The sequence below is a fragment of the Vitis riparia genome, chromosome 9, assembly GCF_004353265.1.
Source record: "Vitis riparia cultivar Riparia Gloire de Montpellier isolate 1030 chromosome 9, EGFV_Vit.rip_1.0, whole genome shotgun sequence".
Lineage (NCBI taxonomy): Eukaryota > Viridiplantae > Streptophyta > Magnoliopsida > Vitales > Vitaceae > Vitis > Vitis riparia.
Window position 1 is genome coordinate 6,266,761 of NC_048439.1, and position 14,572 is coordinate 6,281,332.

General features: G+C 33.5%; 1 protein-coding gene across 3 annotated transcripts; it reads right to left on the minus strand.

The window, feature by feature from the left end:
• Nucleotides 1-2,715: 2,715 nt before the first annotated feature.
• Nucleotides 2,716-13,380, minus strand: LOC117922255 (broad specificity amino-acid racemase RacX). 3 transcript variants are annotated; one of them, XR_004652459.1, is made up of 4 exons: nucleotides 11,915-13,378; nucleotides 5,099-5,372; nucleotides 3,731-3,832; nucleotides 2,716-2,951 (listed from the first exon to the last, which is right to left on the minus strand). XR_004652459.1 is itself a non-coding variant. In XM_034840314.1 (3 exons), the coding sequence occupies exons 1-3, from the start codon at nucleotides 12,638-12,640 to the stop codon at nucleotides 2,926-2,928; spliced, it is 1,026 nt and encodes a 341-aa protein (XP_034696205.1). In that variant the 5' UTR covers nucleotides 12,641-13,380; the 3' UTR covers nucleotides 2,729-2,925. The 3 variants fall into 3 exon arrangements, 2 of the variants coding, with proteins under 2 accessions (XP_034696205.1, XP_034696207.1); XM_034840314.1 differs by lacking the exon at nucleotides 3,731-3,832 and having other exon boundaries at nucleotides 2,729-2,951; nucleotides 11,915-13,380; XM_034840316.1 differs by lacking the exon at nucleotides 2,716-2,951 and having other exon boundaries at nucleotides 3,130-3,832.
• Nucleotides 13,381-14,572: the final 1,192 nt, after the last annotated feature.

Genomic DNA, 14,572 nt, shown 5'->3' on the forward strand with positions numbered 1-14,572 from the left:
GAACATGAAAAAAGAATGTATATACTAATGATATAAGTCTCTACGGAGTAGATACATTCGATCAAATAAAATTGTGTATCATTTTGAATTATTTAACGATTAAGAAAACGCTCGTGGTTTTTTACATCTAGGCTACTAGTTGGTTTTTCTATATTATATCATGTATTTATTATGTGAGAAATTTATTTACCTACTTTCATATTTGAATAAAAAAAAATTTTCTTATAGAAAATGATGGTTTTCTCCTAAACTTTTCATATTTCCCAATCTATGTTTTATACAACTTTAACAAGAGAAAGGTCCAATTCATTTTGACTTAGTTACCATGATGGTAATAAATATCACAACCAATTATTAAGAAAAATCATTTTATTAAAAATATACTAATTTAATATATATATATATATATATATATATATATATATATATATGACACCTTAAAGAAGTGTAATTTTTCTTGATAAAACTCTAAAAATGATAATATCTTTATTTTTCAAGCATCTAATTATTTAGAAGAATGACCAATACTAAAACTAAAAATTTCTAACTTTGTTCTAATTATAATTAATAAAATTTCTAGAAAAAAAAAACAAAAATAAGAAGAGAATGGTGTTGGAATTTAAAAAAAAAAAAAATTAAGACAAATTACAAAAGTCACTCATAATTTCACTTATCACAATTTGGTGTTCTAAACTTTTTTCTTTTTATAATATCAATCATAAATTATATCCAAATATCAAACAAACCCTTTTACTAATGAGCAAATAAGTATTGGTATGAGTTTTTATATCATTTATTTGGATATTTTCAATTTATGTACATACCTTTCATAAGGCTTTTTTTTTAATCCATTTTTTTTTTTTTTTACAGAAAATCTTAATCAAAGGCCAAACCTCGGGCATAATTTTAGATTGTTATTACTTAATAAAAAAAATAGAGACTAAATTGAGATAGGGGATAGAAATTAAAAAAAAAAATGATTTATGTAATTTACTCTTAAAATATGGAGGAAGCATCTAAAACCTAGGGTCTTATTTGTAATATAACTTCCTTTAATTGTAAGTGATGCATCTAATGGCTTCCACCAATATTTTCTCCTAAACTTTCATGTTATAACCCCATCTATATATCTTCTAAGGTAGACAATTCTAATATATAGTTGTACTAGAGCTTTCCATTTGATTTTGAATAAATTAACATTATGTAGTAAATATTCAATTAACCTTAAAAAATTGTAATAAAGCTCAAAAAACTATCATATATTCATTTCTTCAAGCAACTAATTATTCGGAATGACATTAATACTAAAACTAAAAATTTCTAATTGTGTTCCAATTGAAATTATTGTTGTTTCTAAAATTGATGCTATAAAGTAAATAGGACAAAAATGAGGTAGAAAAGGAGGCTAAAATGTGAAGAGAATGGAGTTGGAATAAAAAAGAAAGATGAAGCATTTATAGCCTAGAATTCAAAAATAGGTCAGAAAAAAGATGGAAGATTTATAGCCTAGAATTCTTGTGTGGTCCATCTTCCTTTTGAAAATATTCATTAAACTAATCATTTCTATCACATGAACATTCGTTCATGATACATGTATATATACATTAGATACATACATACATACCATTAAAAATAAATAAATAAATAAATTACTTTTGTGATAAACTTGTTAAAAGTGGCTCATCTATGATCTTTATCTTTCTCGTTAAAGTGAACTTTACCCTTTACCAATTGTAGGATGATCTGTTGAGGTTGTGGATGTTGGGACGTCATTTGTTTTTATTTTTGGCTCTGACCAGCCGTACCATCGAGTAGCCCAGATGATACCAAGAGGGCAACGTCCTAAGCCTTAAGGCCTACAGGACCCAAGTTCAAATCCTGGGGAGGCCACTCTGGTCTTGGCCCATTCCGACTGTGATGCCCCCGTCTGGCACAGTTCGGTGGTACGATTGGCCAGAGCCAAAAATAAAAATAAATGACATCCCAACAGTGGAGTTATGTTCGGGTCACTTTGAATGCTTACCACCAATGTGGTAAATATCATACCTAATTCCAAATACATAAATGAATTAGTAAACCTAATATTCCCATGACTCTACAATTATAGACCTCCAAGATGCTAACACCTTAAAAATATAATTTCTCACATTGAATCTCTAAATATCATAATATATTTATATTTAAACTAAAAAATCCTTATCCTATTCCAGTTATAATTATTGTCATTACTAATGTCACAGCAAAATAAAGTGTAGGATAAAATGGAATACAAAGAAGGAGGTTACACAAAAAGGCACAAGTTGAAGGAATATGGTGGAGCATCTTTGACCTATAGCCCTTGTGTGTTCCATTTTCCTTGGTTATATTTGATTCCTAATAAATATAATAATAATTTTTAATATTTTGTTTATCACGAAAATGGAAAGAAAATATATACATTTTCAAATTATTCAATGAAAGAAAAAAAAAAAGTAATATGAGTTTGTAAAACTATATAAAAAATAAGGATTAATTTCAAGCAAATCCCTAATGTTTGGTGTGTTTGGTGTTAATATACCTAACCATCTTCGGTTCTAAATTTTGTCATTTAGCACCTTTATAAATTTATTTTATTCATAAAATTTATCTTTTAAGAGAGATTTTAAGTTTAAAAAAACTAAATTTATTCTCTTAAAAATGAATTTTATGTACAAACTACATCTATAAAAGTACTAATCGACGAAATTTTAAATCTATAATGACTTAATATATTTACATGGAAGTAGAGTGGACGAAATTAACCCCCAAAAAACTAAACATTGGGTTAATAAGTACATTTCATTATGATGATTTCTAATTTGAGTGCTAACCCATACTCTAATCATTTCCATTTCTACCTTCCTCATCAATATCCAAAATCTTCGAAGGCGAATCCAATACTCCCCTTTAGAATTCATCTTTATTTCTCTTTACTGCATACACCAATGGGAAAATGTGCTCAGTTACAATCTCCATTGTGTAAAGACATTATTTGAACTGATACTCACACTCAAGCTACAATTTTCTGGTTTTATTCCGATTATAACAATTGCAAATGTTAGTGTTTCAGAAAAATAAATGGTAAGAGTAAATGAGTTGGAAGGGAGAAAATTCCATCACAATGAAGGGTATTGCTCAAATTACACCAGGAAAATATGCTGGCTAAGTTTATTCTACCCACAACATAAAAACCAATATCTAAGGCATTTTCAAGAGACTAAAACTCATATACTCCACAGATGGAATCATATTGTAATTCCATTCCCCATTGCTAACTCACAATCAGGGCATTCACTACGCTATATTTGCTCTTGCAGCCCCCATTAGGATCGTAGACAGCACTAGGTGCCTACGCCCAATGCTCAATAGTTGGCCAAGGAACAAAACATGACCCACACAAATTTATAACACAACCACAGGATTCTCATCTCCCCAGGCATTCCTAGTACTATTTACATTGTACTTCCTGTTAGAGAAGAACTCCACACATCATCTCTGGGTACTAAAGCTTTTCAACTCTTGAAAAGCTGCCTCAAAATCTCCATCACCTCATTTGAGGCTTTGAACTTTCTGGGATATTCAAATTCATCAACAATATAGTTGCACTGTCAATATCAAAGGCTCCTTTTGGTGCCAATACAGCACTAGTCAATTATTGAAACAGCACATTCATACACATATCTAGGTCTTATGGGAATGGAATACAAGTTACCTTCAGTAAGGTTTTTCCTTGCACGCTTACACATTTTCTATCTCACCTGTTATTGAAAGATCCATGGCATCTCAACTGGTTACAAACCTTAACAATCCAAACCTGCATTCAAATGATCCGAGCCTGTCATGTAACATCCAAGCTCAAAAGTCAAGCTTAAGTTAATAATCAAGCTAGTTAATTCACACAAAAGAGCTGGTCAGCACACCAACTCAAGAACAATGATAAGCAACTGCCATTTACCATCCTGACAGAAGCTTGATATCTTACATGGAGGACTTACAAGGTGGGTAAGCATTTGTTAGTTGACACTAATCAATCCTCTGATACAGAAGATTGACATCTCATATGGAGGGCATAAGGTGAACCCCTAGGATCCTGTTGAGCAAGTTGGACTACACTCCAATCAAGAGCTAAGATTTTACTACGCCAACTCAGGTTATCCTGATCACATCTTAGTGGAGGAAGTGTTGTTGATTTCCATTTACATAACTTTGATTTAGTAGGTTTGGTCTAATTGGGGTGTAATATACATTACACAATGGGAAGAGGGACTGGGATGAGGTAGTAAAAACAGGACACAACTTGTGGAGAAGGGTCCAAAAGTGGAACCCCTTTTTAAGGCTTTTAATCCTCTGCATCTCTGCTGAAATACTATAACCCAGTTTACTGGTACACAAGTGTTACCAAAAACCAACATTTCTGGTGCCTTATTCCTACCCTTCATTGAGGGAAGTCTAACCCAGCAACATATGCAACCTAGATGGTTGATTTTCTAGCTTCCATTAATGGGGAGATTTTCACGCAACATTCATTGACCATGCTAAGTGGGTAAAAATGAGAAATTAAGAGGCAACCTACATGATGAATTAGTCATACAGAACATGAGTCCAGGGATATTCTCAAACAATCTAGGTTCTTTTAGATCATGGAAACTACTTGAGAAAGGAAAAAAAGAAAAGAAAAAATTATCTCATATTCTCTTGTTTCGTTTGCCAAGGAAAATTTTGTTCTCCCTTTTGCATTCTTATTTTCTTATTCTCATACTTCCCCTTAAACTTTCCATGATCTAGACAGAAGTTATACATATTTAATAAGCTACCTGACAAGTATTTCCTTTCCACAATTGTTTATTCAACCAATAATCCACTTCTTCCATTACTCGATTCTCAATCTAGTTTCCCTTACACTAACCCTCAAGAAACAAAATAACACCTGAATAGGGGTTTTTTTTCAATATAAAAATTCCCTACCGAGATATCAAATGTCTATGAATTGAAATTTTAGAACAATAACAACATGTTCCAAATCACCAGTGAAGATCCATGATAAGATAAATTAGTTACATTCACATGATTCTTTACGTACCTTTTTCAACAGACTGAGCCCAGTGAATGGTTGATCTGGCCAAAGCATCCATTGGATCAACACATTTCTTAAGGAGAGGATCATCCCGAGGCAAAAGATCATGCATGTGATCAGAGGCAAGGATGACAGTGTTCACAGCCCTCACCAGAAGAACTTGCAGTGCAATTCTTAGCAGATTCCTAGCCCCTTCCATGTCCTTTCGGTTTAAAGCTTCGATTGCAGGAATTACAGTGTGTTCCATTGTTGCTTTATCTGGAAGAACAACCTCAAACCCCTGCATGCATAGAATTTAGAGAGGAAGCAATCAATATATTTACAAATGACAGAAATCAAAAATGTGCTAAAAGGAATATAGTGACTTGATGTGGTAACTAAAGGCAGTGTATGTGAAACACGATCAGGAGAATGAGGCTCTAATGACATTCAGAATTCCAAATCCTACTATTATATAATAATATAATATATTAATTTAATCATTATTTTATCCATCAGTAGTAGGTAGGTACTATGTCTGCCCAAAACCACAACAGTGTCGCATTCGGCAAAACATTTTGAAATCAGCATATGAGCTGTCTTAATTTCAGTAAACAGTTATAATCAGAAATACCAAAAAGGAAACAGAATAAAAGTAAAATGGTATTTCTGGTGGTTTTAGACAAGCTGTCATGACGAAGACAAGATGGAGTTTAGCCAAAAGTGGATGTTGCTTTTGTTGTATCAGAGATTCAACATTCTTTTGTTAAAGGCTGTCAAATTTTGGATGCAACTTTGAAAGCCAATGAAGCCATAAATTCTAGCTTGAAGAGTTCAAGAGGAGGGGTGGTTCATAAGTTGGATATTCAGAAGGCCAACAATCATGTTATTTGGCCATGAGTGAATTCGTCGGATACAATTCTCCATATCTACTATAACAATTTCTCTGTTAGTAAATGGCCCTCCTTTTGGTTTCTTTCAAAAGTCCAAGCAGGTTGAGACAAGGGGACCCCCTAATTTCCTTATTTGTTTGTTCTAATCATGGGGATGGAGACTTTTACCTATTTTGTTATCAAGGTGACAAGAGGGGGCTTCCTTTATGACTGTAAAGTAAGGGAAGGGGAAGAAAAGGTAGGAAGTCTCCCATTTACTCATAAGTTGCCCTTTTTTTGTGATGTGTCCATTGATCATGGACTCTGTTTTGATTTGAAGTCATCTCAAGATTGAGAATAAACTCGATGAAAAGTGAAATAGTTCCCAATATCAAGGAATTAACCTCTTTGCTAGGTTACGGGGTGGGTAAGTTACCATCCTATCTTGGTCTTCCTAGTTGCTCCCTTCAAGTCTTATGCTATGTCGGATGTTCTGAAGGAGAGGCTCCTTAAAAGGTTAGCCTCATGAAAGCGCTAATATTTATCTACAGGAGAAGATTAACCCTTCTAAAGAGCACTTTATCCAATTTATCCATTTACTGTTTGTCACTGTTTGTTATCCAAAAAGGAGTTCATTCGAGGTTAAAACAGATTAAGAAAGAGTTCTTGTGGCAAGGCAATTTTTTAGAGAAGAAACCCCATTTAGTAAACTGGTATACTGTGTGTATAAATGATAAAATTAAAAAATTAAAAAATTAAAAATAAAAAAATAAAGGCCTTGACATAATCTTTTTGTTCATAAATATATGATTTATATTATTAAAATTTAAAATAATTATAAAAAGGAAAATATATATAAATAATTAAAAATAACCAAAATAACATTTTTTTTTTTTTTTGAAGTGAAGCCACTTTTAACTCTTCTAACTTTCACAAATATCAATAAAAAATAAATAAAGATATAACCATTTTTACTTTTTAATTAAAAGAATTTCAGAATATCAATCTTCAGACCTAGGGCAGGTGCAAAACCATGCCATTTATGGTCAAAATGATAATTGATATCATTTATGGTTAAAATAACATTGTTTGGAAGTAAAAGATAAAATAAATTAAAATAATAAATAATTCAATGAACCGGACTTGACTGATTCGTCTACTCTGCTGGTCCAGTTGTTGGGTCAAATGATTCATGATAGGCTGAACTTTAAGCAGGACCAAACCTTGATCCAAACTAAAAAGGACCCAGTGTGGTCCATCAACTCCAGTTTTCAAACCACGGTTTTAAACAAGGCTCCATTGGGTAAGTAGAGCTGCAGATTTGCAATCTTGTTTAAAACTGGTTTTAGGCAAAGGTGGATAAGATGGATTAAATGTTGTATTTCCACGGCCACCTTCTCTGTTTTCATTAATAGCACTCCGTCTGGTTTTTTCCAAAGTTCTAGGGGATTGAAGCAAGGGGATCCTCTTTCCCCTTACTTGTCCATTTTGACTATGGAAGCTCTCAATCACATGTTGACAAGGGCCAAGAGTGGGGGCTTCATTACAAGTTTTAAGTTGGGTAGAAGGGATGGGGAGGGGTTGGAAGTGTCTCATCACTTGTTTGCCGACGGTACTTTGATTTTCTGTGATGCCAATCCTAATCAATTTGAAATTTTTGAGTTAAGTATTTATGTGGTTGAGGTAATCTCTGACCTAAAAATTAATCTGGAGAAGAGCAAGATTACTCCTATTGGGGGAGTAGCTAATATCGAGGACTTAGTCTTGGTGTTAGGCTACAAAATAGGGAAGTGGCCCACTTCCTATTTGGATTTTCCCTTGGGAGCCTTCTTTAAGCCTTCTAGGGTGTGGGATGTAGTGAAGGAGAGATTTAGGAAAAGACTAGCCATGTGGAAGAGGCAATTTGTTTCCAAGGGTGGGAAATTCACACTTGTCGAAAGCATCGTATCAAGCCCTCTGATTTATTTCATGTCCTTGTTTGTCATCCCAAGTAAGGTCAATTTAAGACTTGAGAAGATCCAAATAGACTTTTTACGGGGAGATGGAGCTTTAGAGAAAAGCCCTCATTTGTTTAATTGGAATCTAGTGCGCTTGGGAAAGGATGGGGGTCTCAAAATATGCAACCTTTATGTCCTTAACAAAGCTTTGCTTGGTAAGTGGAATTGGAAATTTGTTACAGAAAGTGATCCCTTATGGAAACAAATTATAATACGGAAGTCCGGAGACGAGGACGAGGGATGGTGTTCAAGAGGGGTGAGAGGTGGCTATAGAGTGGGTGTGTGAAAATTAAGTCATCAAACATGAATTAGAGGCAATAAAAAGTAGGTCTCACTTTTTACTTGGGAACAGGAGAAAGGTTATATTCTAGAAAGACTTGTGGTGTGAGGATCAAACTTTGGAAGAAGTCTTTCCAAATTTATTTTCTATAGCCTCCAACAATGAGGGATGGGTGGCAAATGCTTGGGAGCTAGAACGGGAAGGAGGTGGTAGGAGCTCATTTTTCAAGGCAATTTAACGATCGGGAAATGGTCACAGTGGAGAGTTTCTTTTGGAAATAACATTCGAATGAAAAGGGAAGTGGAGGACAAACTGAGGTGAAATGAATCAAATGCAACAAGTTTTCAATTAGATCTCTCTATTCTTCCCTATCTAGGGGGGCATAGTGTGCCTTTTCCAATTAGTAATTTATGGAGGGCTTAGGCACCTTTGAAGGTTAGCTTTTTCACGTAGGAAGCATCTTGAGATGGAATCCTTACTCTCGACCAGCTCAAAAGGAGGGGATGGACTTTCCCAAGTAGATGTTACTTGTGCAAAGGTGCAAAGGAAACAACAAACCACTCGCTTCTTCATTGCTCCAAAGTAAGAATGATGTGGCATCTGATTTTCTCTCTTTTTGGAGTGGAGTGAGTTATGCATTCTTCAATTAAAGGGCACTTGTTGGGTTGGCATGGCTCTTTTGTGGGGAAAAAACAGAAAAAAAGGGTGAAAGGTTGCTCCCTTATATTTGATATGGACCCTTTGGAAGGAGATAAACAAACGGCATTTAACGATGTTGAGCAATTCAACCAAACATTTAAATCTGTTTTTTTTTTTTTTTTTGTATACTTTTGGGACCTAGGCTAGGGTGTATATAGAGGATCACACAATATCATTATTAGATTTCATAGATTGATTAAGCTTAAAGTAAAGAAAGGAGTCTTTTTGCTCCTTTCCCTAGGTTGTGTACTTTTCTACACCTCTTTTAGGCACCTTTAATACATGTTTTTCCCATTTGCCTATCAATAAAAAAAAAATAGATAAATTTGGTGAGGAGGGATGGTGGCACCATGGAAAGCTATTAGGAAATGATGGAAGGTGTTTCAAACAAGAAGTGCCTTTGAGGTGGGTGATGGGAGGTGCGTAAGACTCTGGCATGATTTATGGTGTGGTGGAGTTGTTCTAAGAGAATCTTTTCCCACATTATTATCCATTGCAAGTTCAAAAGATGTTTGGGTTGCCAACGTTTGAGAAATGGTAAGAGATGGTAAATATTGGAATACTTGTTTTTCAAGGAACTTCCATGATCTGAGTTGACTATCATGGAGCCTTTTCTTTAACAAATTCAAAAAGTGATGGTAACAAGGAACTATGAGGATAGGTCAATAAGGAAAGGCTCAAATACAGTTATACACATTAATGAACTTGCATGATCTGGAGTTGACTTTGCATAGGCATCTAGCATTGATTTTCATAGTTCATTATATAATGTAATCATATATACAGTTATACACATTAATGAAAAAAAGAATAATAAAGAACTCTCCTCTTTTTTATTATATACTAACTAAGCACATTATTCCATCTGCCCACCTCTGTGTAGGAATCAAACTTCCCATATAGAACAATTTTTGCTCACAGAAGTAGATGCATTACATTTGTAAGACCTTTGTATGCCAGTACCTAGCATTTATAATGCAGAACAAGAAACTACAGAACACTTTTTCCTGAGGTGGTTCAAATTTACACCTGCATTAAATGGACTCCTCAAAATGGGACGGAAGTCGCATCAGACAGAACACATTATAAATAGGGTATGGGAGGAATAGTCACTACCAAACATGAATCCCATAGGCATGTCCTACAAAATAAGACATCTAATAGGTTTTACCCCAAACTTTGCAATGATAAAATCTTGACCATTAAATAAGTGATGTTTTCACATAGGCCGCAATAGAAATTCTGCAATACAGAACTCAAGTTACATGTTTATCTTTAACTCTAGCTTTGCCTAAAATGTTTAACACCTCCTTTAATAGAGAAGGAAAGGAAAGTCAGAAAGCCAGAAGAAGTTTTGTCTTTTTTCATTCTTTGGAACCCAATAAAACAAAAACCTTGATCTAGCTGTTCCTAGTACAATCATTTGGTCACATGAATGCGACCACATTATCTGGGAATCAAAACAACATATAAGATACATGGATATTATTTTCCGTAAATTTTCTCAGTTTTCTTAGAAAACATATATTTATATAGGACTGTCTCCAATACAAATTGAATGAAACTTTTACATTTAGCATCATCATCCAATATTAATTCACCATAGCCCTAGACAGTCCTGCATGTTTTGTTTAACAGATTTTTATTAGTCGCCCATGGAAGAACCTACATGGAGTCATTTAGGGGGGTCCATCAAAATAACACAAAGGCCAATAAAATTAATGAAGTCCTAAAAGAACAGGTTCTCATATCCACTACTGATTCTATTATCCATGAATGCAACAAGCAGAGAAGATAGTCTTTCAACTTAGGATCGGACAGTTGAGCTCCCTCAAAAACTCTACCAACAGTCTAAACATACAGAGATCATCCCATAAATCTTTCTTCTATTTTTCCTAACAAATTTATCATGCCAGCTCAATAAGCCTCCATACCATCAGCAACAAAACCAAACAACTCCCAGTACAAAAACCAAAACCAAAGATTTAAAAGTGCAAGACACCATCGTATACCCGAAACCTTATTCCATGTTCAGAAAGAAAGCAAAACTCATCATCTAACATTGAGGTGCATATCATCCTAAATCTTCATGTGAATAACTCATGTATGGCTATTTTTTTTTTTTTTGATAAGTAAATGCACAAAAAAAATATATTAAAAGAAAGGACGCCTTAAGGCTGACCCAAAGCATACAGGAGGTATACAAGAGGGGCCAAAAAGCAAGAAGAGGGGATACAAAAAATCACCAACCCTCATCTAGAACCCAACCGATCAAAAAAGCTGACTAAAGGAAAAGGTCCTTCATCTACAATCGACTTAGTCCAAAACCAAAAATTACATACAAAATACATCTGACAGTACGAACGATCATGCCCTACAAAATTAGTATAGAACTTCCAAACTTAGAAATCAAAACCTAAGGACCATGAGGGTATAGCATAGTAGCACATTTTACCACTATTATATCATGTGTGTATAAAATAAAAGAGTACTTGTAAAACAAAATGAAGCGATTGCTTCTTCTTCTTCTTCTTCTTCTTCTTCTTTTATTATTATTATTATTATTATTATTATTATATTATGTGTGTGTGTATAATAAGAGTACTTGTAAAATAAAATGAAGCAATTGCTTTTGGGGGCTGGTTAGGTTGGCCAGTTATGTTTTCTAGCTTCATCTATGCATACTTTATTAGCAGTAACACCTGCTCCTATAACTTCATTTGTATCTTATAATAGCATTTTGGACCTGATCTAAATAGTAAAATGAAATTTGCAGGCAACTTCACTAGCATCTTTTACAATTGATTTCTCTATCAAGGCATTAAGAAACCCAGAGCTGTAAAAGGTGATTATCCCGCTTTCAAGTTATGACCTGCTTTCTCAATGAGCAATAATAAAATTCTCAGAGTATTCACATTTCAGAGCATCTCCTGAGCATATTTGTGGGGCAAGAAATCTGAATTGAAGCAGTACGTCAGTTACTAAATGAAATTACCTCTCTCTGGAGTTTCTCCTGATAAAATCCCGCTGTCAAAGTTGCATTTGTGGCAAGAACCCCAATCCGTAAAGGACTCCCAGCTTCAAGTGGCTTCAACTTTGCATTCTTGAGCTCCCTAGCAACACACTCACCCATATGAAGGAAAGGAACAGAACATCCCCTAGAAATCTCATCATGCCAAGAATGTGAAATATGGCAAGGCATTACTATGCATTGAACTCCTGAACGCTCAAGAAAAGCCCTCTTACTTTGCAGATTCCCCACGATTGGTGTATGATCCATTCTGCTACTTTCTCTTTTAGTACTCAGTAGAGGAAAATGACTTCTTTCATGGGATAAAAGTTGCTTGTTTAACACTGGATCAGAACACAGAACAAAAGGAAGACTATCTCCTCCATCTTTCGAGCTCCATTGAACTAGTTTCTTCAAGAAATTTAGAGTTGAATCAACCGATACCCCTCCAATAATACCAACAGTTGTTGCTTGATTGATGAACAAACTAGCAGAATCACTGTTTGTTGAAGCTGCATCTGAACCAGAACTATTCTTTGATTCAGGCAAATTGCCACTCTCATCAGTTTGTAAGAGAGTGGAAGATGGGGGTACCGCTAGAATTGGATTTTTCATTGTTCTATGGAGGACTCTATGCTTATGTACATTGCCCATCATATGTGATGGGTATTTCAATGAGTGGAAAGACATTGCCATGCTTCCATCAAACATCTCGTTAAGTGAAAAACCCACCACTGAAAATCCTCACAACTTTGTATGAGTTTTCAAACTTCACAGCCTATGAATTAAAAGCTGCCATTAAAACCCCAAAATGAAACCACGGCTACAAATCCCCATCTCCACTGAAACCCACCACTCAAAACTGGAAGCATTCAAAAAATTTCATATTTCAGCAAACAATACCAAAAGATTTTAAATTAGAAACCCAAAAAAAATGATCGGCCTCTAAAAAGAAAAAGCGAAAACATTAAAAAAAATTCTAGTTCCTTCCCTAAAACCCCAAAGTCAATCTGGGATTCTAAATTAGATACCCTAGAATTCAATACCCACCCTTAAAGTGAGCAAATATCCAAATCAGCTCCAAAACCCCAACTTCATCTGGAGCTCTAAATCAGAGACCCTAAAAGCAAAATCCCACCTCCCAAAACCAGCAAATTTTTGGAAATTTTGGGATTCTGAATCATGGACCCCACAAAAACAAAAACCCACCTCCAGAAACCCAAACCGTTTAGTTGGCTTTCTGAATACCCGGTTCCTCCAGAGACGGCATGGCTAAGCATGGCGATTCAAGAATTCTCTCTATATTTCAGACCCAAAAGCAAAACCCACCCCTAAACCCTTAAAAGCATCAAAATCTAAATTCTCGCTAACAAGTGGGATTGATTAAAGAAAGGGAAGAACATACAAGGTAACCTAAACTGTATTCACATATACGAACCAATTCATTGGATTCGGTAAGAGTCTTTGTCGCATTTTCCCTCCTTTCTCACCTTTTTTCACCACATGTAAGTTGGGAGTTTTGATAATTGTACAGTGAATTTAAAATTAATTTTTCAAAATACAATACATTCAAAAATATTTTCATGTCTATAGTACTTTTTATCACCTTACATCATTTTCATATCAATACATGTTCAAAAAAATTGAATTTACGTCAAAATTATTTCTTCAAAAGACATATTTTACAATTCTATAAAATCAAATTTATATTAAAAATGTCTATTAAAAAATATTTTTCATAATTTTCATATCAGTTATGTAGTGAAAATTTTGAATTTATATTAAAAATGTCTCTTTAAAAGACACCTTCTATAATTTTACAAAATTAAATTTATATTAAAGGTGTCTCTTCAAGATACACCTCTAATAATTCTTATATTAGTCATTCATTCAAATAATTGAATATATATAAAAGGTATCTCTTCAAAAAACATCTTCCATAGTTTTATAAAATTAAATTTACATTTTAAAAGTTTTCCTTCACAAGACTTTTAGTATAAATTTAATTTTTTTTTTTATAAGTGACTAATATAAAAATTATGGAAGGTGTTTTTTCAAAAGATATATTTAGTATAAATTCAATTTTGTGGAATTATAAAGACGCCTTCAATATAAATTCAAATTTTTTTCACTATACGGCTAATATGAAAATTGTGAAAAACCTTTAGTATAAATTTGATTTTATGGTATTATGGAAAGATATTTCTTTAGTATAAATTCAATTTTTTTTTTTTAACATGTATGACTAATAAAAAAAAAGTTATGAAAAAGTGTCTTTTGAAGAAGTACCTTAATAAATTCAATTTTATGAAATTATGAAAAAGTATCTTTTGAATTAGAATAAATTCTTATAGAATTATGAAAAAATGTCTTTTGAAGAAATATATTTAATATGAATTTAATTTTATAAAATTATGAAAAGTGTCTCCCAAGAAACACCTTTAGTGTAAATTCAAATTTTTTTTTTTTTAACATATATAGTTGATATAGAAAATATGAAAGATGTCTTTTCAATAAACATCTTTCAAAATAACAAAAAATATCGTAAATTTACTTATAATTTTATAACTACCATATTTTAAGAAATCTTTTTTCAAACTACCATTTTTTAAGAATTATTTTTTAAACTAGGTGTAGAAGTTA